Source organism: Cervus elaphus, chromosome 14 (assembly GCF_910594005.1).
Source record: "Cervus elaphus chromosome 14, mCerEla1.1, whole genome shotgun sequence".
Classification (NCBI taxonomy): Eukaryota; Metazoa; Chordata; class Mammalia; order Artiodactyla; family Cervidae; genus Cervus; species Cervus elaphus.
In genome coordinates this window covers 61,005,587-61,029,421 of record NC_057828.1, presented here as the reverse complement: position 1 = coordinate 61,029,421, position 23,835 = coordinate 61,005,587, and the positions used below count along the sequence as shown (strand labels likewise).

General features: G+C 44.2%; 1 protein-coding gene across 1 annotated transcript in view; it reads left to right on the top strand.

Annotated features, from left to right (window-relative positions):
- The first annotated feature begins 2,603 nt into the window (after window positions 1-2,603).
- LOC122708018 (quinone oxidoreductase-like protein 2) overlaps window positions 2,604-23,835 on the top strand; it is a 37,475-nt gene continuing 16,243 nt past the window's right edge. The window contains 9 exon segments of the mRNA XM_043924099.1: window positions 2,604-2,862; window positions 2,944-3,052; window positions 5,055-5,151; window positions 7,366-7,424; window positions 7,959-8,024; window positions 8,806-8,915; window positions 10,283-10,364; window positions 14,781-14,962; window positions 16,947-17,175. Of these exon segments, the coding sequence (XP_043780034.1) occupies window positions 2,819-2,862; window positions 2,944-3,052; window positions 5,055-5,151; window positions 7,366-7,424; window positions 7,959-8,024; window positions 8,806-8,915; window positions 10,283-10,364; window positions 14,781-14,962; window positions 16,947-17,175 (978 nt within the window). The 5' untranslated portion in view covers window positions 2,604-2,818.

Here is a 23,835-nt window from a genome sequence, read left to right as displayed (position 1 = left end):
CAATTTAGGGATTATTTTGCCTGATGCTTTCACTTTTGGGGGGAGGAACTGGACTCCACAGCCTTGAGAATTGCCAAAACCACACAAATAGGTGGTAGAGTTGGGCTTGAACCTCAGAAGCTATATGCTCTTTGACCAGATGTCCTTTTTTGGGGGTTTATTTTTGTTTTTTTTTTTGGATTCTAGGCTTGCAGGATCTTAATTCCCCTACCAGGGATCAATCCAGACCCTCTGCAGTAGAAGCACAGAGTCCTAACCATTTGAACTGCCAGGGAATTCACCAGACTAGTAAAGTAATACTCAAAATCCTCTAAGCCAGGCTTCAACAGTATGTGAACTGTGAACTTCCAGATGTTCAAGCTGGATTTAGAAAAGGCAGAGGAACCGGAGATCAAATTGCCAACATCCATTGGATCATGGAAAAAGCAAGAGAGTTCCAGAAAAACATCTACTTCTGCTTTATTCACTATGCCAAAGCCTTCGACTGTGTGGATCACAATGAGCTGTGGAAAATTCTTAAAGAGATGCGAATACCAGACCACCTGGCCTTCTGAAAAATCTGTATGCAGGTCAGGAAGCAACAGTTAGAACTGGACATGGAACAACAGACTGGTTCCAAATCGGGAAAGGAGTACGTCAAAGTTGTATATTGTCACCCTGCTTATTTAATTTATATGCAGAGTACATCATGCAAAATGCCAGGTTGGATGAAACACAAGCTGGAATCAAGATTCCAGGGAGAAATATCAATAACCTCAGATATGCAGATGACACCACCCTTATGGCAGAAAGTGAAGAAGAACTAGAGAGCCTGTTGATGAAAGTGAAAGAGGAGAGTGAAAAAGCTGGCTTAAAACTCAACATTCAGAAAACTAAGATCATGGCATCTGATCTCATCATTTTATGACAAATTGATAGGGAAACAATGGAAACAGGGAGAGACTTTATTTTTCTGGGCTCCAAAATCACTGCAGATGGTGACTGAAGCCATGGAAGTAAAAGAAAAACTACGACCAACCTAGACAGCATATTAGAAAGAAGAGACATTACTTTGCCAACAAAGCTGTGGTTTTTCCAGGAGTCATGTATGGATGTGAGAGTTGGACTATAAAGAAAGCTGAGCACCGAAAAATTGATGCTTTTGAACTGTGACGTTGGAGCAGACTCTTGAGAGTCCCTTGGACTGCAAGGAGATCAAACCAGTCCATCCTAAAGGAAATCAGTCTTGAATATTCATTGGGAGGACTGATGCTGAAGCTGAAACTCCACTACTTTGACCACCTGATGCGAGGAACTGACTCATTTGAAAAGACCCTGATCCTTGGAAAGATTGAAGGCGGGAGGGGAATGGGATGACAAAGGATGACATGGTGGGATGACATCACCAACTCGATGGACATGAGTTTGAGCGAGCTCTGGGAGATGGTGATGGACAGGGAAGCCTGGCATGCTGCAGTCCATGGGGCCGCAAAGAGTCGAACATGACTGAGCAACTAAATTGAACTGAACTGAGGTAAATACATAATTCATTAACATAGCTTAAGACAACCATAAGTGACTGAACTGAAGACAAACATTTCCATAAGAAAAACACATTGGTTAGCTCAAGGTTTGAGAAAAGTTAAGTTCAGGTGGGACCAGGTGTCATCATGGCAACACAGAATTTTAAGAGAGACCTCTTTTTAAATTTGTGTAGAAAAGGGGAAAACATCTAACACTTGTTGGTTACCTCCTGCCGCTTAAGAGAGAGAGAGAAAAAATGTCTGACACTTGCAGCCTATTTCCTCTGTTTGGAGACCCCTGGCCTTCCTGCCTGTTACCCTCTGAAATCCTAATAAGATGTTGAAGTGAAAATGAAGTCATTCAATCCTGTCCGACTCTTTGCGACCCCATGGACTGTAGCCTACCAGGCTCTTCCATCCATGGGATTTTCCAGGCAAGACTACTGGAGTGGGTTGCCATTTCCTTCTCCAAGTAGAAGGCAGTCATAAAACCTTTATGTATTTAGGATTTGCACATGCAGAGGTCCACCCTCACCCCCTAATTGTTTAAGTATAGTGGATTTACAAACTTATATCAGTTACAGGTGTACAACATAATCAGTCAATATTTTTTAGAGTTATTATAAGAAGTTAAGGGAAGAGTTCATATCAAAAGATGTGAGGTCAACAGGGTCAAATGTCCTTTTGAAGCAGTCAAGAAATATTCTATTAACAGAAAATACTTTTGTCTGGGAAAAGAGTACTTTAATAAAAATTTATAATTACAAAAAAGTTATTATAAAATACTGGTGGTATTCCCTGTGCTGTACATTACATCTTGGTTTCTCATTTATTTTATACCTAGTAGTTTGTGCCTCATATTCCCCTTCCCCTTCCCCTATCTTGCCTCTCCCCTCACACTATTAACCACTAGTTCTTTATACTAGAACCCTAAGTGTGGGTTAAACATCTCCTGAATGGCTACAAAAAACGACAACAAAGGTTAATCTCCGAAAATCTAGTTCTATCTACTCTTTTTTTTCCTCCACCCTCCCTAAACGCCCCGCCGGGGGCTCCACCTCCGGGGGGGGGCGGTTCGGGGGGCGGTCCCGGGGAGGGGGGTCCCCGGGGGACCAGGGGGCTCCGGCGCCCGGGAGAAGCGGGCGGGTGGCGCGGTGCGGGCTGTCCCGCCTGCCTGGATCAGCTCGTGTCGCACGCCCCCTGGCCTGTCGCCCGGCGCCCTTGCGCTCTTCCGGTCACCCGGGGCGGGGCAGGCGGCGGTCGGCTCCCACTGCCGAGCTCGGACCTCCCCCCTCCGGCGACACTTGCTCTGGGCCATGGCAGCGGCGTGGGGACGGTGGGCTCGGGCATGGCTCTGCAGGTGCGAGCTGACTCATTCCCAAACCCCTAAGGGCGGCCCCAGTTTCGGCCCCAGTAACCCGACCCTTGTTCCGCTTTGCAGAACGGCCTGGCAGGGCTGCGGCCGAAACTACCGCGCCGCGCTGTGCGCCGAGTTGAAGCGGCCCCTGGTCATTGAGGAGGTGGCCCCTCGCCCTGTCCAGCCGCACGAGGTAGGTGACTGGCCGGGCCCCTGGACGCCCCCTTCCCGGCGGCCACCACCCATGACGCGCTGGCTCCCCTCCCGGATTGAGCTCCCGAGTGCTCCGCTCGGGGGCGCCCGTGAGGCTGGAGCGCAACTTTCTGCCGGGCTTCTAGATGGGCCCTTTCCTGGGTCACAAAAAGGCCAAAGTGCAAAGGGAAGATTGTTCCCCAAAACACAAATGTAGAAGGTCTCAGAGCTGTTGCCTTAGAAACAGAATTCTGATTTGCACACGACTTTGCATAACCGCCTGCAAGTTATTGATTTAACACAGATAAATGACCCCATCCTTTGCTTCCCCTCTTTCAGTTGCAGCATCTAATCATCTGCCCTCCCTCCTCCCCTCAGCCAGCCCTGTATTTCCATGATAATGTGCCATGTGCCCTCCTCTGGTGTACTGCAGTGATTTGGGGTGGGTGGGATTATATTAGGGTGGTGGGCATCTACCCACATTTAGAGTGGTGGAAAATGTGGTAGTCACTTTGGCTTTGCCTCTCGACCACCCTGCTGACATTCTCATCTGGTGTGGAGAATGAGACTGTCTGACAAGGTGAAACAGGCAGTGAGTCTCAGGGGTGGAGACCACTGGGAGGGTAAGAAATGTGGCTGCTGTCCCAAAGTATCACTAATGCGGACCCTGGGACTGAATGGATCATTTGGGTGACTGTAGGCTAGCAGCCAGCCTCCTTCCTGGGATTCACATGCTGAAAGATATCCACATTGAGTTAAGGTGGAGTGGCTTCAGGAATTTATATGTGCTATGCAGGTCAGCACACAGTGTTTGAGACAATCATTGAGACAGCACACAAACAGCCTGAGAGCTAGGCTTCTTTGTTCTGTGATTTGCCCAGGCTGTTGTGTCAGGAATTAGCTCATGAGAGCTGGGACTAAGTGAGTTTATCCATCATTAAATCTCCATAGTCTGGAATGGTGCCTGGCATGTGGCCGATGCTTAAAATATTATTGAATGAATGCATTTTGTTCATAAAATATCTTCTCATCAGTGTGGTCACCTCTGTATGATATAAGAAGTGTAAACAGATAAATGAATGTCACTGATTCTGTCTCAGCCTTCATTTTCTCCCCTGTTTCCAAGCCCTGTTGAGTTGGGTTGGTATGTGACAGTAGTTCTTTAACTTCGGGCTGCTTCAGATTTATCTTGTCAAAACAGGTTGCTGGTCCTCTAAAGTTTCTGATTCAGTAGGTCAGGGGCTGAGAATCTGAACATCTAACAAGTTGCCAGGTGACACTGGCATAGTCTGGGGACCACACTGTGAGAACCACTGCTTAACAAGGGCTACAGAGACTGCTGCAGGCCTGCCTCTGCTCTATCTCTGTCGTGAAACACATAAGCTGGGGAGTCTAGTTCTAGCTTCTAGAATTCCTGATTCCCAAAACAGCTGATCATGTTACCCTCTGCTTAAAATCTTTTAATGGCTTCCATTGTTCCATCTATCCTTGGGTTGGGAAGATCCCTGGAGAAGGAAATGGCAATCCACTCCAGTATTCTTGCCTGGAAAGTCCCAGGGACACAGGAGCCTGGTGGGCTGCAGTCTGTGGGGCTGCAAAGAGTCAGACATGACTGAGCATACACTGGGCCTTTGCACAGGCCATTGCTTTTGTCTGTGCCAGGCTTTCCCTCCGCCCTTTTGAATAGTTAACTCTTCATAGTTCTTACTTCTCTCAAAGGTCAAATCTCCCCATTATGTGCTTCCATAGCACCATATATTTCTATCTAACATTTTGTGTAGGAGTTGTAGTTTAGCACATAAACTCTGCTAATTGTCTGGTTAATGTCTGTCTTCTGTACTGTACTCTTAGCTCCTTGTCCATTTTGCCTAGTGATTGTGCACCAGTACTTAGTTCAGTACCTAGCATATAGTAGACATTCAGTAAATATTACAGTAAAACTGAATGAACTTTGTCTCCAAAGATGTGTGCTGCACTGCCTTGTTGCTCTGTGTCCTTTGCAGGTCAGAGTTGATGTTCATTTCTGTGGGATTAACTTCGCTGATATTTTGGCCTGTCATGGTCAGTATCAGGAAAGGCATCAACTTCCCTTCACTCCCGGTGAGTATGAAAGGGCAAAGTGATTGCTTCAAAAAGAGAAGGTATAGAGACTTTTAAAAGAACTGCTTGATGGACATGTACACACTGCTGTATTTAAAATGGATAACCAACAAGGAGCTACTTTATAGCATGTGGAACACTGCTCAATGTTATGTGGCAGCCTGGATGGGAGTGGGGTTTGGGGGAGAATGGGTACATGTATGTGTATATCTGAGTCGCTCTGCTGTTCACCTGAAACTATCACAACATTGTTAATCAGCTGTACCACAAAACAAAAAGTTCAAACAAATCATAATTGGTAAAAAAAAAAAAAAGACCCATGTGCTTCATGAGTAGTACCGTGGTGGTGGTTGCTGCTGTCAGAGGTGATTCAGATATGTCAGCTCCAGTACTTCCCCGGTGGTCCAGGGGTTAAGACTCCATGCTTCCAATGCAGGTTTGATCCCTGGTTGGGAAACTAAGATCCTACACGCTATGTGGTGTGGCCAAAAAAAAAAAAAAAGAGATATCTCAGCCTCACTGCTAATTAGAATCACTAGATTCTAGTGATTCTAGTGCTGTGAGGGAAGGTTCTATGACTGTCTTGTTCAACATTATCCTGCCTGCCCACCCTGGCCCCGTTAGTACTCTTGTATCTGGCTTATACTAAATGCTCAATAAATGATTGATTGATTGATTGAAACACAGTTGACAAGCAATGTTATGTTAGTTTCGGGTGTATAGGTAGTGATGTGACATTTGCATACAGTATGAAATGACACTACAATAAGTCTGGTAACCGTGTGTCCCCTACAAAGTTATTACAATATTACTATGTTCCTGCTGCTGTATATTGCATCCCTGTGGTTTTATTGTTTATTTTATTTTTTTTCATTTATTTTTATTAGTTGGAGGCTAATTACTTTACAGTATTGTAGTGGTTTTTTTCATACATTGACATGAGTTAGCCATGGATTTACATGTATTCCCCATCCCGATCCCCCCTCCCACCTCCCTCTCTACCTGATTTATTGTTTTCTAACTAGAGACTTGTACCTCTTAATCCCCTTCACTTACTTCATCCACCCCTCAATAAATACTTTGAAAAGGCATAAATGAACAAATAAAATTTTATGTATTATTATGCTCACCAGAATCCTGATCAGAATCATCAATGGCCATAGTCATTCTCTTTCAATCCTTGACAGTTCCTCAATTTTACTTTTTCACTGAAGGATCAGAAACATCTGGTTGCAGCTAAGACTCTTAGTCCTCACAAATACATTCCCCAAGAAACCTAATACCAAAGGATCAGAAGAAGATACAGAGTTTATCCATTTCTTAGGAGGCTGCTCTCTGATTTGCATTATACTCAATCTGATTACATTTAGATCCTGAGTATGTGGACCAATGACTCAAATTATTGTTGAAATTTATTAAAAGAGATATAAGTAGTTTGGTGTGTGTCTATATATATATGTAATATACAGTTATATACTGTAAATATACAGCACATGTATATTTTATACAGATAGACACCATTAAGGATATAGTGATTGCAAAACGGTTGCATTGTTTTGGCCTTCGGGCATTTGGTTATGTCTCAACAGTTGGAACTGGTTCCCTCTGTTTGTGTTTGCTAACGTGCTGTTTGCGGGGGGGGGGGTGGGGGGAAGATGTCTTACTCAATTGAGTTATTCTTCTGGCAGCTCAAGTGGGAAATGTATGATCATTAAACTCAGAAATTTTGGAGGTGGAGGAGGAAAGAGCAGACAACACCAGTTCATCCAACTGAGCCAAGTGCTGAATGCATGAATATAGTTCATGTACTTGGGGGGCCTCATAGTCCAGAAGAGGAGACATGGGAACGGATAAATACCATATGATGAATATTATCATTGGGGGTGCTGGAGGAACCCAAGGCCCCAGAGATCAGGGTCAAAAGTACTTGTATACTCAGGATTCTCTGTTCTTTTGCCCATTCTTGAAATTTTCATTTGTGTCATGGTAAGAATGGGACTGCTATAGTTTTTCAAGTTGTGATCATGAAATCTTAGTTCACTTTCCTGTGTGTTGGGTATAACACTCCTATTCTTCTTCCTGGATGGGGTGGGGGGCATAACACAAACCCTTTTGGCTCCAGAAAGCTCATAGGACAGCCTGTCGATCAGAGTTTTCCCATCTCTCTGGTGCTGGGCTTTACAGATAACCTGATCTTTAAACAATTTGTTTTAGGAATGGAGTTTTCTGGGATTGTATTAGAGACAGGCACAGATGTCAGCACGGTGAAAGAGGTAAATTAGTTGAATCTAGGGAACTGAGGTGTGGGTAACTATGAGAAATAGTTTGTAGCCAGAGGGTCTTGCTTTTCCTGGACTTTGCCAGCGGACACCAAAGGCAGAACGAGGTGGAGCAGGGAGAAACGAATTCTGAATTGAGGGAAGGAAGCCTGGCTTGGCTTCGTTAAACTTTTTATTACGAATGAAAGGCAGCACCTGCGGTTTTAGTTACTGAAAGGATAGTGAATTCTCAAGTTTCAGTATTTTGTGAGAGAAATGAATACTGAGATTCTAATTCATATCAGTTTTTTCCTTTCTCGGTTCAGTCATCGTCCAAAATGTGCTCAAGTTGGCTTGGCCGCCTAATGGGGGTTGTGTGAAAACAGCTGAATTATTTACTAAGCAATAACACTGAATAGATAATTAAGGGAACCTGTGTCTTACTGGATCAGAAAGAACAGTTTTCTTTATTTTTTGGGTTAAATTGGGAAGGGGTTAAATGGCAAGAGCATATATTTGAACATACCCTTAATGGTATTTTCCCTTCAGGGAGATTGAGTTATTGGCCTGCCGAGCTTTAATGGTATGGCTGAAGAATGCATCATTGACCACAAGGTAGTTCTACTCCTCAATATTCATCCTTGGAGATTCTTTTTCTGCTGTCTTTCATTTTCACCTATCCCTCAGTGCTTCTCCTTTTCCTCTCTTTTTTTTTGTATTCTTTTGCTTATATCTTGTTTCTCAGCCAAGCACTTCTTTCTTTCAAATGTTAAGCCTTTTTTTTTTTGTTTGCTTGTTTTGGTGTGACAACCATTGCATAGAGCTTTGTTTGTATGGAGTGGTTTAATGAAGAAGGGCATTTTGTTTTCTGAGGCCTGGAACAATCGACTGGCTGTCCAACTGGACCATAGCTAGGTGGTTTTGGTAGAAAAACTGGTTTGAAGCCTGGATGTAATGAACTTCTTCCCCGCACCAAGCTTGTGAAAGATAATCCTCCTGGGAGGTAGCCAGCTGGTATAGGGGCGTGATTGTCCGGGATGTGAATGGTGCCCCCTAGTGGTGGATAGTACACCTTTTATTTATTTATTTAAACTGCTTTATTTAGGGTAACATTTTTGTACCATGTCATTCCCTTATTATATTAATACTGCAGTGGCATGTGTTATATCCTCTGCAGATTGGTTCCTTCCTGATCCAGATGCCAGCTTTAGGATTTTTGAAAACGGGTGTGCCCAAGTCTTGAAATTCTTGACCATCGCTTGCTTGGTCTTGACTTCCACTGGGCTTGGTTCTTGACATGTGTTGCCCTTTGCAAGTCAAGTCATAATACGTATCGAGCAGCCTTTATGAAGAGGTACAGTGCTTAATCTCTAAGTCACTGTTATCTCTTTTATAGAACCTGTGGCAGATTCCAGAAAAGGTGTCCCTCCGAGAAGCGGCTGCCCTGCCCGTATCCTATGGCACTGCTATTTTCGCCCTGGAGCGTCGGGCCTGTACCCAGCCTGGGTGAGGACTGTGTCAACGACAGAGGGATAGATGGGACCTCCTCTAATACCAGAAATGTTCACCAAGACCGTGCCGCTCTGACCCTTGTGTACATTCTAAGTCCCTTTGGTCGTGCCCGACTCATTGCAACCCTATGGGCTGTAGCCTGCCAGGCTCCTCTGTCCATGGGATCCTCCAGGCAAGAACACTGGAGTGGGTTGCCTTGCCTTGCTCTAGGGGATCTTCCCGACCCAGGGATCAAACTGGAGTCTCTTACATCACCTGCATTGGCAGGCAGGTTCTTTACCACTAGCGCCACGTGGGAAGCCCTCCCTGACCCTTACCTCACGGCTATCTAAAGAAAAGCCAAAGGAAGGGAGTGACCCAAGATTGGAGCCTGGTGACAGTGGGGATACCCTTTTGCCTGAGAGGGGACGGTAGACTGTGAATTTGGCCAGTATGAATTTGGAGAAATCTTTCTCTCAAGTCTGACCCCTCCGGAGATCACTTCCTAGAAAACCTTACATTTTAGAGAGCTGGTTTATTTCAACTCATTTCACGCTGGTTTTAATGGAAGCCTGTGGCATTTGTTTCTGTGAGCTTGGCTGGGTGTCACAGAAACAAATACCATAGGCAGGTGGCGTGTTGGTAAAGAATCCACCTGCCAATGCAGTGGACACGGGTTTGATCTTTGGGTGGGGAATATCTCTTGGAGAAGGAAATGGCAGTCCACTCCAGTATTCTGAAAAATCTCATGGACAGAAGAGCCTGGCAGTCTACAGTCCATGGGGTTGCAAAGAGTGGGACACGGCTGAACACTGGGTGACTGAGCCCAGCACACACACACAGTGGTATTTGCCTCTGTGAGGCTTGGCTGGGTATACCTAACAGGTATTTCAAGCTCAGAGGTGCTGAATTTCTCACTTCACCTGGAGCGTTCCCACAGCTTCTTGCTCTTTTCTGAGAGCTCAGAATTGCTCCAGGGAGATGGGCTTAGAAGAGCAGCAACTGGTACATGATCATCAACTTCTAAAATTTGCCTATGTTTAGTATGGGAGTGATTTTAGGACAGAATTTAAAAAGCAGAAATTGGAGTGGTAGCACAAAGGGAGGCTACCACTGGAATGAGGAAGAGGCTACCTGGAGAGATTAAGGACCCTCACCTGGGAATTCTTCAGGACTGGACCAAATTAGCACTGATCACATATAATATAGCCCAAGAGGCTGGAGAGTGTTCATGTACGTGTATGTGCACATGAAGGGGGTTAAACTAGATGAACTCTCAGTTCTCTTCTTGCTTTAAAATGTCCCATCTTCAGAATGTTCATGAAATCATATTGCAGTATGATTTTTGGTTTCTTGAGTAACACTCATCTTTCCCTGCACAGAGAAACTGTTTTAGTGATGGCAGCAGCTGGAGCCACAGGCCTCGCCATGATAGATGTGGCAACAAACATTCTTCAGGCCAAGGTATTTGCAAGTTCGATTCTCCATTAAAAAATATCATACCTCCTGCTTTCAAATGTGGTATATATTCCTTTATTTATATAAAAAATCAGGTGTGAGGTACTGGGAATGTTGAGTAGCCTGGAGTAGGGTCTTGCCATCTATTTACTTACAGACTAGTGAGGGGACTGAGGAGTAAGTCTCTTGTGCTTCCAGTTATTAGACCTTGGTAAGATTCAACTCGCCTCACAGCCTCTGAAGATTCTATTTCTGCTACCTGTAATGCTCTAAACAGTCTCCCCCTGAACTTCAAATTTAAACTCAGATGCTGCTTTTTCGGGGGGAGTATTCTCTGTCCCTCCCCTCCCTGGGACTGTTTCTATGTGGTCCCTGAGCATCCTGTACTTCTCTTTCATAGTGTGATTAACCCTACTGGATCAATGTCTCCTTCCCACTGGACTGTAATCCCCCTCAAGGCAGGACCAGTATCTGATCCATTATTGTAATTGCAGCACCTATGATGGTGCTGAGACCACTGTAGGCACTCAATCATTATTATTATTTTGTAAATTCATTTATTTATTTGGCCGTGCTGGGTCTTAGTTGCAGTGCGTAGGTTCTTCAGTCTTCATTGTATCCTGTAGGATCTTTAGTTGTGACATGCCTAACTTTTAATAACTTTTAGTCCCTTGACCAGGGATCAAACCTGGGCCCCCTGCATTGGGATTGTGGGGTCTTAGCCACTGGACTACCAGAAAATTCCCTAAATAATTATTTATTGATTGAATGAATAAATACATGAAAGAAAGACCCAGTTCTCTATCTGGGCTTTTCATGGAGGCTGTGAGTGTCAGAGAAGAAGAATTTCTTGGAGAAGGTGGGCATTTACGCTGACATTTACAGTTGAATAGCAGAAGAAGAGAAGGGAAGGTAAGGCCGTTTAAGTCATGGGAAGACAGAGACATAGGTACTAACATGGTTCCTTCAGGGAATGGCAGATAGCATCTGTGGAGCAAGGGATATGTGTGAGGAATGGTGGGGGGTGACTCTAGAGAGGTGGGGAGAGATAGGATCAAGAAGCACTGAGGAATCTGAACATTTCTTGGAAACTCTCAGGAGCTATTGAAGATTTTACAGAGGAATGACATGATCATCTTTGCATTTTTGCCAAGTTCACTTTGGTAACGATGTGGATGAGGGATGGGGCTAGGTCGGGGGGTCAGGGGTAGTCTGGAGACAGTAGGGTAGATTCTTGGAGCAATCAAGGCCAGAGGTGATGATCCTTGGAACAGGGCACTGGAGGTGATGATCAGAGAGATACCAAAGTAGAAGAAAATAGAGAATTTGGTGGCTGGAGAGCGTCCTGATACAGTTGAAGGAACGAGGACTTTGAAGTTGCCTGCTGTGTTGTGTTTTAGTTGCTCAGTCGTGTCCGACTCTTTGCAGCCTCGTGGACTGTAGCCTGCCAAGCTCCTCTCTTCATGGAGATTCTCCAGGCAAGAAGACTGGAGTGGGTTGCCATGCCCTGCTTCAGGGGATCTTCCCAACCCAGGGATCCCACATTACAGGCAGATTCTTTACCATCTGAGCCACCAGGGAAGCCCTGAAGTTAGCCTGACCGAGGTGCAAATTCTAGCTCTGTCTCTAGCTTAATAGCTTCAGTCACCTCATTTGTGCAATAGTGCTTTTCTCATAGTGTGGTTGTGGGAATATTGAGATCACATGTGTCAGGTACCAGTCACATAGTGTGAGGCATAGTGTGTTGGGGAGGATCCTTTAAAAAGGGATATTTTCCTGTTATTATCAGACATTGAGTGGGAAGGCGCAAACTTGATGTACTTAGAGATTTGCCGTTTGTTGGGACTGAGAACCTAGGAGGAAATGGTGAGCTCAGTTTTGGATGTGCTGAGTGTGAGGTTCCTCTGGAGCCTAGAGGCACAAAGATACTGTCCAGGTTTGGTGATAATTGGACTGATCTGGAATTTCTCCAGGTGGCAGCTCTCTCTTCTCACATTGACTCTCTTTTGGGAAGGACATGTGAGTTCTGAAACTAGTCTCAGATACCAGGAGGCTCCTCATGGGATATTAACACATTCACACTCAAAATAAGGGCTTATAGCACCTCTCTTAAGGGGGAGAACAAAATTAGTCTCATTGTTTAGAAACACTGACTATTTAACATTTCTGGGAAGACAAGACTGTACTGTTTGTTTTAAATAGATACAGGAAGTTAAGTAGAGGGAAAAATTTGCTTTAATTCCAATATTTAATCCCAGGAGACATGGATTCGATCCCCTGGAGGAGGAAATGGCAACCTACTCCAATATTCTTGCCTGAGAAATCCCATGGACAGAGGAGCCTGGTGGGCTACAGTCCATGGGGTTGCAAAACAGTCAGACTCAACTTAGTGACTGAGCATGCATGCATGTATTTTCTTTAGCAGGAATAATGGTTTTAAGCAAAAGCAAACAAACAAAAAAATAATGTCATCATGTCACTGCTCAGAGCATGTCATTTTGATAACACCTTCCATTCACAGTGTCTCAGGTTGCTTTCACATTGTCTGCACAGCAATTGTCTTACCCTTGGTCCTCACAGAACCCATGGGAGATGGGGAATGGAAGTGTTGATTATCCCTATTTCACAGATAAAGAAAGTGAGGCACCTGGAGAGAAAATGATTCACAGCAAGCCTCACTGGGATTCCTATAAGGAGTCCTGGAGTTGGAATCAGTGCCCGACCCTAGTCTGGTGTGTGCCCACTGTAGCACTGTGTGTGGGTTCTGCTGGGCAGTGCAGCTGTTTGGGGGTTCCATTGGGGAGCATTTGAGGGTAACTTTTAGCTTCAAATAGTTATGGGTGAGTCTGGACTTTTAAGGGCACAGATGTTCCTGGGTGTTTGAATGCACATTCTGAAGGTCATCTTGAAGCCAAAGTGCTTGGGGTAGTGGGGACTGCCCCGTGAGCAGGCATCTCTAGGCAGTGCTTCAGTGTCTGAAGCTTTTCTGGAGACTTCCAAACCTCAGACCTCCTCACAGTATGGCCCACAGCCATCTGTGTCCTCTTTGGCAGACCGTAGGCATGGCTTTCTCCCAGCTCGAAGAAGTGGGCTTCGGTATCAGTAGCATTGGATTTGAATAGTTGTTTCTACCGCCTGCTACCTGGATAATACTGGCTTAATTACTTAACCTCTCTGGGTCAATGTCTCCATCTTCAGAATGAGAATAACTGTAAGTCCCCCATAATGTTCTTATGAGGTTTAAATAGAATAAATAATTGCCTATATTTAACAATAGATTCAATTTATCTAACACTTTGTTTCCCAAGTACTTATTCCTTTTAATTTTAAAAATATATCTTAGTTTATGGGTGGGTAACTGAAACTGAGAGAATTTGGAAGGCAATACAGACAAATGTTAAAAGCATAAACTCTAGAGATGAATTACCTGAGTTTGGATCACAGTTCTGCCTCCCATGAGCTGTGTGACCTTGGGCAAGATACTCAACTTTGGCCTGTCTCTTCATCCTCAAAATGGGGATGGTAATAGTGTGTATATTACTGGGCTATTAAAATGAAATGAGTTATTAATATATATGTAAGGCATTTAGAATAGTGTCTGGCAAAGAGTAAGCACTATATAAGTGTTAGTTCTTACTAAGTCATTTGCCTTAAGTAACACAGCTAGTTAGTAACAGAGCCAGGATTTGAACTTAGGTCTGTCTGACTTCAAGCTCTTTCCACTGAATCATGTTTTACCCCCTGAGAAGCCCTTCCTGATCTTCTAGCTCTAGGTTAGGTGCCTCTAGCTTGCACTTCAAAGCCCTCTGTGCTTCCGCCATCATACTGCTTGGATCATGCTTTCTTGGCTCCAAGCTTGGTATTTAGGTTGTATCCTTACTACTTGACTCATAATGGGTACTCAATAAATGATGGGCTTCCCCTGGTGCTTAGATGGTAAAGAATCCACCTGCAATGTGGGAGACCTGGGTTCGATCCCTGGGTTGTAAAGATCCTCTGGGGGAGGCATGGCAGTCCACTTCAGTATTCTTGTCTGGAGAATCCCTGTGGACAGAGGTGCCTGGTGGGCACAGTCCATGACGTTGCTGAGAGTCGGACACGACTGAGCAACTAAGCACAGCAATAAATAGTGGTTTTAATTTTCATTTGGAGAAGGCGTTATGTCTCCTGAATTGTTTCTTAGCTAGACCCATTGAACTTCCAGGGTTCCTGGAAATGTGGACCCGGTTGTCAGTGGGGCCTGGAGAGGCCAGTGCACTGATGCTCTGTGATGGGCCTGCTGTGCTGGATTGAGGCTGGTGCTAAGACAGAGGTCACATTGATTTCCTTGATCAGCACCCTTTGTTTGGAGGCGGGGTGGGCTGGGTGAGCCCCTCTTGCTACATATTCTGGACCATCTAAAGTGTTGTGTTCTTCATGTAGGTAATAGCTGCAGCCGGAAGTGATGAAAAGTGTCAGCTGGCGATGCAGAGGGGGGCACAGTCCAGCGTGAACTACAGTCGGGGCAGCCTTAAGGAGGCAGTGGGGAAGCTGGTGGGCAGTGGCGGGGTGAACGTGGTCGTTGACATGGTGGGAGGAGACGTCTTCCTGGAGGCTCTCCGCAGGTAGGTGAAGTGGTCCTCCTGGGTGGGCTAGGCCGGGGGCTCTGCTGAAACCTTCCCAGACCTTTGGCTTCCTTCTGGCCTTGCTGCTTTCTTGTTTTTGCTGCTCACTTTTCCTGCAGGCACTGGCATCAACGGGAACAGCTGAGTGGGTGGGTGAAAAGGAATAGAAGCAGAGGGAAAATCAGGAAATGCTTAAATTTAGCAAAAACAAAATAGCCAACTGGAAAATATCCAAAAAAATAAAATAACCGCAGACTCTCTAGTTGGCAATATCAAATGCTTTAGAAATTATACATGTGTTAAATTCAGCTCTGCCTGCACCCACTAGCTACTTTATATACATGATATGGGTGATTCTTTTTTTTTTAATTAAACTTTTTATTTTGCATTGGACTATAGCTGATTAGCAATGTGATAGTTTCAGGTGGATGGCAAAGGATCTCAGCCATATATATGCATGTATCCATTCTCCCCCAAACTCTCCTCTGGGTAATTCTTGAGGAGATCATTGTTTGGATGTTAGAATTACTGGGGTGGCAGACCCCCAGTTCACTGTGCATCAAGGGAGAGTCTCTTGATCTGACTGGTTTCCAAAGCTACCACCAGTATAGGTGTCTTCTTGACTTGTTTTATATAAAGAAAAAAAAATCACTGGACATTTCATGGGACTGTTGTATCTATACTAATTCTCATTCTGTTTCAACCAGGAAGTCTGCAGTGCTCTGATAATATTAGCTTCATTTCTCATGTCATCCCGCAAGCATAGTTTTGTGTTTTATCTTAGTTTAAAGGAGAAGAAGCAGAGAGAGCAGCTTGCCCACAGAAGGGATCTGTGTAGTCCCCTTACAAGACTGGTTAGTTCCTCTGGCTCCCTACTTTCTTTCTTGCTTATGGCTTATTTTTATCTTTTCCTACTGAGAAATCCAAACTGGTGCAGAATGGTTCCCCCCTGCCAGTTTGCAAGGTCAAGAGGAATTCCCAACTGGGGATTTAATGCATGTTGCTTTTTTTTTGTTAATTGTTGTAAAATACAGGTAACCTAGTACTTAACATTTTAACCATGTTAAGTGTACAATTAAACTTGTTCACAATATTGTGTAACCATCTCCAGTACAAACTCTGTACCCATTAAACAACTGCCCACCAACTCCCATAAGCTCTATTTTATTTTCTGCCCCTCTTAATTACTGTCCATTCCTTTTTCTTCCCTCATTTTTTTTTTATTGTGGTAAAAAGTATATAACAAAAGGCTTGCTATGTTAACTGCTGTAAAATGTATAGTTTAGTGGTGTTAAATATATTTACACTGTGAAACAGGTCTTCATGACTTTTTCTTCTTGCAAACCTGAAATTCTGTACCCATTAAACAACCCTCTTTTCCCTTTCTTCCCAGCCCTTGGTAATCACTATTCTGCTTTGTTTCTATGAATTTGACTGCTTTAGATACCCCAAATAAGCAGAATAATACAATATTCATTCATACAATAATACAATATTCTGTAAGTGGCTTGTTTTACTTACCGTAATGACCTTAAGGTTCATCCATGTCTTAACATGGGACAGAATTTCCTTCCTTTTTAAGGCTAAATAATATTCTACTGTATGTATATAACAACTTCTGTTTACCATCAGTGGATGGACATTTGGATTGTTTCCACCTCTTGGCTTTTATAGATAGTGATACTGTAAACTTGGCTCTTCAAATACCTCTTCAAGACTCTGCTTTCAGTTCTTTTGGATATAGACTCAGAAGTGAGATTGCTAGGTTATATGGTAGTTCTAGTTTTAAGTTTTTGAGGAACCTCCATGCTGTTTTCCATAGCATTTGCACCATTTTACAATCTCACCAATGTTCCTTGAGGGGTCCATTTCTCTAAATCCTTGCTAACACTTACTTTCTATTTTATTTTTAGTAGTAGCCATCCTAATGGCTGTGAATGTGCATTGTCTTTTATAATCTTTTTTTTCCCCCTTTTCCCCTCAGCCTGGCGTCTGAGGGCAGGATTGTGGTGATAGGTTTTGCTGGAGGAACCATTGCTTCTGTACCAGCCAATCTTCTGCTCCTGAAGAATGTTACTGTCATGGGGCTGTACTGGGGCAGATACCGGCACCAGAACTTTCCCATCTTCTCCAGAAGCCTGTCCTCAGCACTTCAGTACTGCCAGGAAGGGCGCATCCAGCCACACATTGGAGAGGTTTTTAAACTGGAAGAGGTGAGATGCTCTTGTGTTCAGTTGTTCAGTCATGTTTGACCCCCTTGGACTATAGCCCGCCAGACTCTTCTGTCCGTGAAATTTTCCAGGCAAGAATACTGGTATAGGGTGCCATTTCCTCCTCCAGGGGATCGTCCTGATCCATAACTGAACCCACGTCTCTTGTGTCTCCTGCATTGGCAGGTGATTCTTTACCACTGCGCCACCTGGGAAACCCCTGAGACACTCTTAAGGCATGTGATATAGCTAGTCAGTCAGTTCAGTTGCTCAGTCATGTCCAGCTGTTTGTGACCCCATGGACTGCAGCATGCCAGGCTTCCTTGTCCATCACCAACTCCTAGAGCTTGCTCAAACATATGTCCATCAAGTCGGTGTTACCATCCAGCCATCTCATCCTCTGTCGTCCCCTTCTCCTCCTGCCTTCAATCTTTCCCAGTGATATAGCTAAGGCCAGGAAATAATGTGTCAAACTACAGGATAGTTTCTCTCTACATGCGTGTGTGCTAAGTCACTTCAGTCGTGTCTGACTCTTTGAGACCCTATGGACTGTAGCCTACTAGGCTCCTCTGTCCATGGGATTCTCCAGGCAAGAATACTGGAGTGGGTTGCCGTGCCCTCCTCCAGGGGGTGGATATTCCCAACTGAGGGATCATACCCCGGTCTTCTGCATTGCAGGCAGATTCTTTACCACCTGAGCCACCTGGGAAGCCCCAGTTTCTCTCTAGATACTATAAATCTTCCTTATATGAAATTAAAGGGTGAAAACACAATGGGGTCTCACAAGTTAAAGGGTCATAGGATTTCTCTCTGTCTTGTAGGTTGTATAGTTGTATACTCAGGCTTAGTAAGTCAGAGGGAAACTGAAACTGTGAAGGCCATGAAGGAGCTGGATTTTGAAGGCTCTGTCTACATCACTGGTGTCTTAAACAGAGGGTTGTGATAGTACTTTAGAAAATGATTTACTGGTGTTGATATGAACTCTGAACTGCACAGCATACAAGTTTAAAAAGGAAGCCCTTCATTTGACCTTTGGTTTTAGAATACAGACTCTTTTAAAGTACAACCAGATGATCTAAGCTGGAGTTCTGTGAACAGAACACCAAATCATGCTCGGTATCATATGACTATAATTCATCCATTAGTTACTGTAGTTAATTTTGTTGGCTATTCAAGCCCTTTTATCATTCCTTCACAGTCCCATTAATGTGGCTTAAACATCCTCTAAAGTGTAATTATGTGCATGCATATACAATGTTGTTGTAAATGCAAATCTGTTAGACATTCACTGTGAAGGGATGTTTTTTTTTTTGGACAGTGCTGCATGACTTGTGGAACTTTAGCTCCCCAGCCAGGGATCGAACCTGGTCCCTGGCAGTGAAAGTGCTGAGTCCACTGGACTACCAGGGGATTCATGGAGTTGGTTTTTTTTTCCTTAATATGTTTTACTCTTCAAAAGACTGTTTTGGTAACTCTAGTCAGCCACTGGTGGAGGCGATGTTTTGTTCACATGCAGATTGTGGAGCCCAAGCTGCCAGGTTTCATTCTCTCCAGCCTTCCATTTTTGTGTTTTTCCTATGATGAGATGAGACACATTCTTCTCAAACGTAGTTTACTTTCTTCCTCATCTTTTTGGTATGTCAGTCAAGAAGGTAATGTTCAGTGGTAAAAAGAGAACCTGATTGGCCATCAGAAAACTGGTTGGATTCTGTTTCCAGCTTTGTCCCCATCTATTTGCAATTTTGTGGAAGTCCCCTCACCTTTCTGATCTTCACTTTCCACATCTGTAAAGTTGATAAGTAGGCATTCCCTTGTGGTCCAGTGGTTAGGATTCGGTGCTTTCACTGCTAGGGCCCAGGTTCAATCCCTGGTCGGGGAGCTAAGATCCCATGAGCCACATGACATGGCCAAAAAAATGTTGAGGGATAGTATGTGTAGCTTTCAGTTTATATTTCTGAGCCACATTCTGAATGAGGGTGAGCTGCTTGGTGCTGGGGCTCCATCTCTGCTAGGACCTCAGTGAAGTGAAGTGAAAGTGAAAGTCGCTCAGTTGTGTCTGACTCGTTGTAACCCCATACAGTCCATGGAATTCTCCAGGCCAGAATACTGGAGTGGGTAGCCTTTGCCTTCTTAAGGCGATCTTCCTAACCCAGGGATTGAACCCAGGTCTCCCACATTGCAGGCAGATTCTTTACCAGCTGAGCCACAAGGGAAGCCCAAGAATACTGGAATAGGTAGGCTATCCCTTCTCCAGTGGATCTTCCCAAACCAGGAATCCAACGGGGGTCTCCTGCATTGCATACAGATTCTTTACCAACTGAGCTATCAGGGAAGCCCCGGGATCTCAGTACTGCATGTTTTATTTCTTGTGTTCATGCTTTTCTTTTCAGAAAAGGTTTTGTGGCTTAAAAACTTGAAAACCATCAGTTTAGAGAATTTCTGTGTCCCTTTCCTCCTATATTACGTGACTCGTAAACTGAAGTTTGCTTTACCTGAGGCTCACATACACCTGTTGATAGAATAAAAGAATAGTCAGGCAGTACCCAAGTGGAAACATGTACTAGTTTTAGCTGTTACTTCTCTCCTTTGACGCGTTCTAAGTACTGCTCAGACATGAAAGAAAGCTAGAGGTGGATTATTGTTTAAATTACCCACATTGAAGTTCACCCTTCTCTTAAACACAGATTAACTAACTATTAACAGTTCTCAGCTTTAATTTGCCTTCCTTTGCAATGAGGACTCTGCATATAGGATTTTTCTAGTTCTTTCCACTCTGCTGACTTTTCTGTTAGTAACTGTTCTCTGAGGCCATGTTCCCTAACACATTTCAAGCATCTCATTCACACTCTGTCCATTTACTATTTCTCTCCTTTCTTCTTCTTTCAGTATGCAAGCTATTTAGAATAATAGTAGTAATGGCAGCTCACAGACAATAGGTGTTTATTATGGGTCAAGAACTGTGCTAAGCACTTTTCAGGCATTTTCTAATCAATCTTCACAACAAACCTTTGAAATATGAACAATCTTTTATCACATGTTACAGATGAAGAAATCAAGACTTGTAAATGGTAAGAAGCCTGTCTGATGACATGTAGTGATGACATGTAGTAATGACAGACCTGGAATCTAGTTCAGGTGTGTCTCTGACTCTGGAATCAGAGCTCCTTAAGGTAAGGTCAAACTCTGTCCTTAAATCAGAAAGTTTATTTTTAGAAACCATATCCTAGAGTATGGAGTTTATCCATCTGTCATGGAGGCATCTATGTGAACAAACTGATTGTTAAAGTGACCAGGAGTCTTGAATTTTTAAAATGAAGATTAAATGAAATTATAATTAATTTCACTAAACTTTAAAGCCTGGGTAATAACATTTTTTTCATGTAAATCAGTTAACATATTGGACACATTTGTCAGAACCTGCTTGGACTTGGAAAATGACCATTGTATTTGTATTTCTATAATACCAGAGATATCGGTGCTTCCCATCTTATATTTCCCCCTGAATATGTAGAGTATTGGTTTGACCTTGATAGTTGATGTTAATTTTGTTACTGGCCAGAGTTCTTGTACTCCTTAATCAATAGAAGTTGATAAGAGACCAGAGGAAGAAATCAGGCAAGGCTTTGCAGAGACAGCAAAAAAAGGAGTAGTTTCCCTTGCTCACTCTCTGAAGTGGGGCAAACTGGTCCCTCAAATGGGGTGAGGGTAGGGGTAGAACCATGGGTCAGGCCGGAGAGGGGCTTAGGTGGTCTGCCCACCCCCTTGGTGGTGCCGTTTGCAGGGATCATGCCGCAGCCCCCTGCTTTTGCCCCCAACACCTCAGAAGTGGCAGGTAGGTTTTTCGCCTTTTTGTATCATGTTGTTCATGATTTGCCCCAACTGCACAAGTGTGCAGTTACTTTATTTTTTAAAAGACTATTTGCCTGCTCTGTGTCTTAGTTGTGTCACGCAGGATCTTTTGTTGCGGCATGCAGGTTCTTTAGTTACAGCATGTGAACTCTTACTGCGATATGCAAATTCTTAGCTGAAGCATGCAAGATCTTTAAGTTGCAGTATGTGAGATCTAGTTCCTTGACCAGGAATTGAACTTGAACCCCCTGCATTGGGAGCAGGGAGTCTTAACCACTAGAGCACCAGGGAAGTGCCCATGCAGTTATTTTTAGTCCCTTCCAGTTTCTTTGTGTCCTGTTGCTCCAGGGGATGTTTGTCCAAGTGTAAGCACTGCAGCAAAGGGTCCCAGCTTCTAGTCTGTTTCAACATGATCACACACTTTGTATCTCAGCCTTTGTAGTAGGCGTCAGGTGTGCGCTTCTGTAACCCTCTGTGCTTCTCCTTTATCTACTTGTAGTTACTGGTTCCGTGCTTGTCATTCCCAGAGTCCATAGACTCCGTGGAGGCAGGGGCCACATGCTGCTGCACCCCTGTGTCTCCGGATTCTGCCAGGTACCCAGTCTCTGTCGGATGAATGACTGAGATTATGGGGTTCTAGGGTCAGACCACCAGAACTCACACCGTGGCGCTGTGACTTAACTGGCTGTGTGACTTACATCTTTGTGATTTAGTTCCCTCATCTCTTGGGAGGGCAGTAACATACCCAACTGTTGCAGGAAGAGGGGCCCCTTCCAGGGCCCAAAAGTGGGTTCTTGCCTAACACTCAGAAATTCATTGTCTGAGGAGATACAGGTGCTGACAAAACAAGAGACTTTATTGGGAAAGGGTGCCTAGGTGGAGAGCAGGAGGATAAGGGAACCTAGAAGAAATGCTTTGCCACATGGCTTGCAGTCTTGGGTTTTTTGGTGATGGGATTAGTTTCCCGGTTATCTCTGGCCAATCATTCTGACTCTGGGTCCTTCCTGGTGGTGCATACATTGCTCAGCCAAGATGGATGTCAGGGAGGAGGATTCTGGGAGGTCGTAGGACACGTGGAGTCTCCTTTTGACCTTTCCCGGATCCTTCCAGTGGGTGGTGGCTTGTTAGTTCCATGTTCCTTACCAGGACTTCCTGTTGTAAAATAACTCACACAAATGGTTACTACATTTGGTACTACCTGGCCAGGGTGGGCGGTTGCAGTCAGTGTTTCCCCTGACACAGTCTTCTAGGGTTGACGATTAAATAAGATAATACACATAAAAGCGCATAACAAACATGTTTAAAGGAAAATGTGTAGTCATCATAAAATAACAGAGTTGACCTTTTTCAGTCTCTGAACTCTAACACTTTGCACTGACACTGTGCATGATAAGTCGCTTCAGTTGTGTCCGACTCTTTGCGACCCTATGGACTGTAGGTCTCCCCTCTCCATGGGATTCTCCAGGAAGAATACTGCCATGCTCTTCTCCAGGGGACCTTCCCAACCTAGGCATCAAACCAGCGTCTCTTATATGTCTCCTGCATTGGCAAACAGGTTCTTTACCACTAGCGCCACCTGGGAAGCCTGTTGACACTTTAGAGGGCAGATTAGAGACACAGTCTCCAGATTTTGAATTTTTACTAGAATTTGTTGTTTTCTGAACTGTTATGTCTGTACCATGATGTGTGGATCATGAATTAGCACTGTGCTCAGAGGGTGGCATTATTTGGATGTGCTGGGTTTCTTTTCTGTGGGGAGCCACCCACACACATCTCGACCTGACACAGTACTTACACCTCACGGATCTGAACTTGTTATTATGTGAAGGTTGGGTGAGATCACCCCGTGAACAGATTTAATGGGTAGAAATTGAGGTTTCCTCAGTGTATCTGTGGAATATTCTAAAGAATTAAATTACTCTGTTTTGATAGAATGCATATTATTTTAGTCCATTGCTCTAGACCCAGTTTATGGGCCCCTCACATCAGCCAGCCCACCTGCCCTAGGCCTTGGCCACTTATCACACTTCTCTTGTCCCCGCAACGATGCAGCCCAGGGCCCATCCCTAGGGTCTGTCCCCTGACGCTGTTGACTGTCTCATACTTTCCCTAAGTATAGGGGTGATCTTAGGCAAAGTCACTGCTTTGTTCATCAGGGAGCTGCTGAAGCTCTAGCTTCTCCAGAAACCAGATGCGGGGCTCTGGGTAACACTGTCCAGAAGTGTGGGGGAACTCCTCCCAACTGGGCAAGCTGGGACAAGTGAGAGACTGGAGATAAATCTCTTGCCTTTTCTCTTTTCCTGATGGCTGTTTCTATATGCCTTGGGTCCTATACTGCCTCTCTGGAGAGGTCCCATGTGGACAACAGCCAGCTGTCCCCCTGAAGCTGTGAGCAGTTCAGGATTGGTAACACTCATCTTGTGCTTCCTCTTCCTCCTTCTTTGATTCACCCCACTTTCCCTCATCCTGCCCCGCTAGCACTGCAGTGTAGCACTAGGACATATGTTTTCATCAGGCCATATTTTCTAGGGAACCCAGACTGACACTTAATATTGAAAATTTATTTTTGTGTTTAATAATATATGGCTTGACTTTTTTTTCAAAGTCAGATTTATTGAGGTATAACTGCATATTCAAATGTAAAATTTGCATATTCAAAATTCTCCAAGTCAGACTTCAAACGTATGTGAACCATGAACTTCCAGATGTTCAATCTGGATTTAGAAAAGGCAGAGGAACAGAGATCAAATCGCCAACATCTGTTTTATCATTAAAAAGCAAGAGAGTTCCATAAAAACATCTACTTCTGCTTTA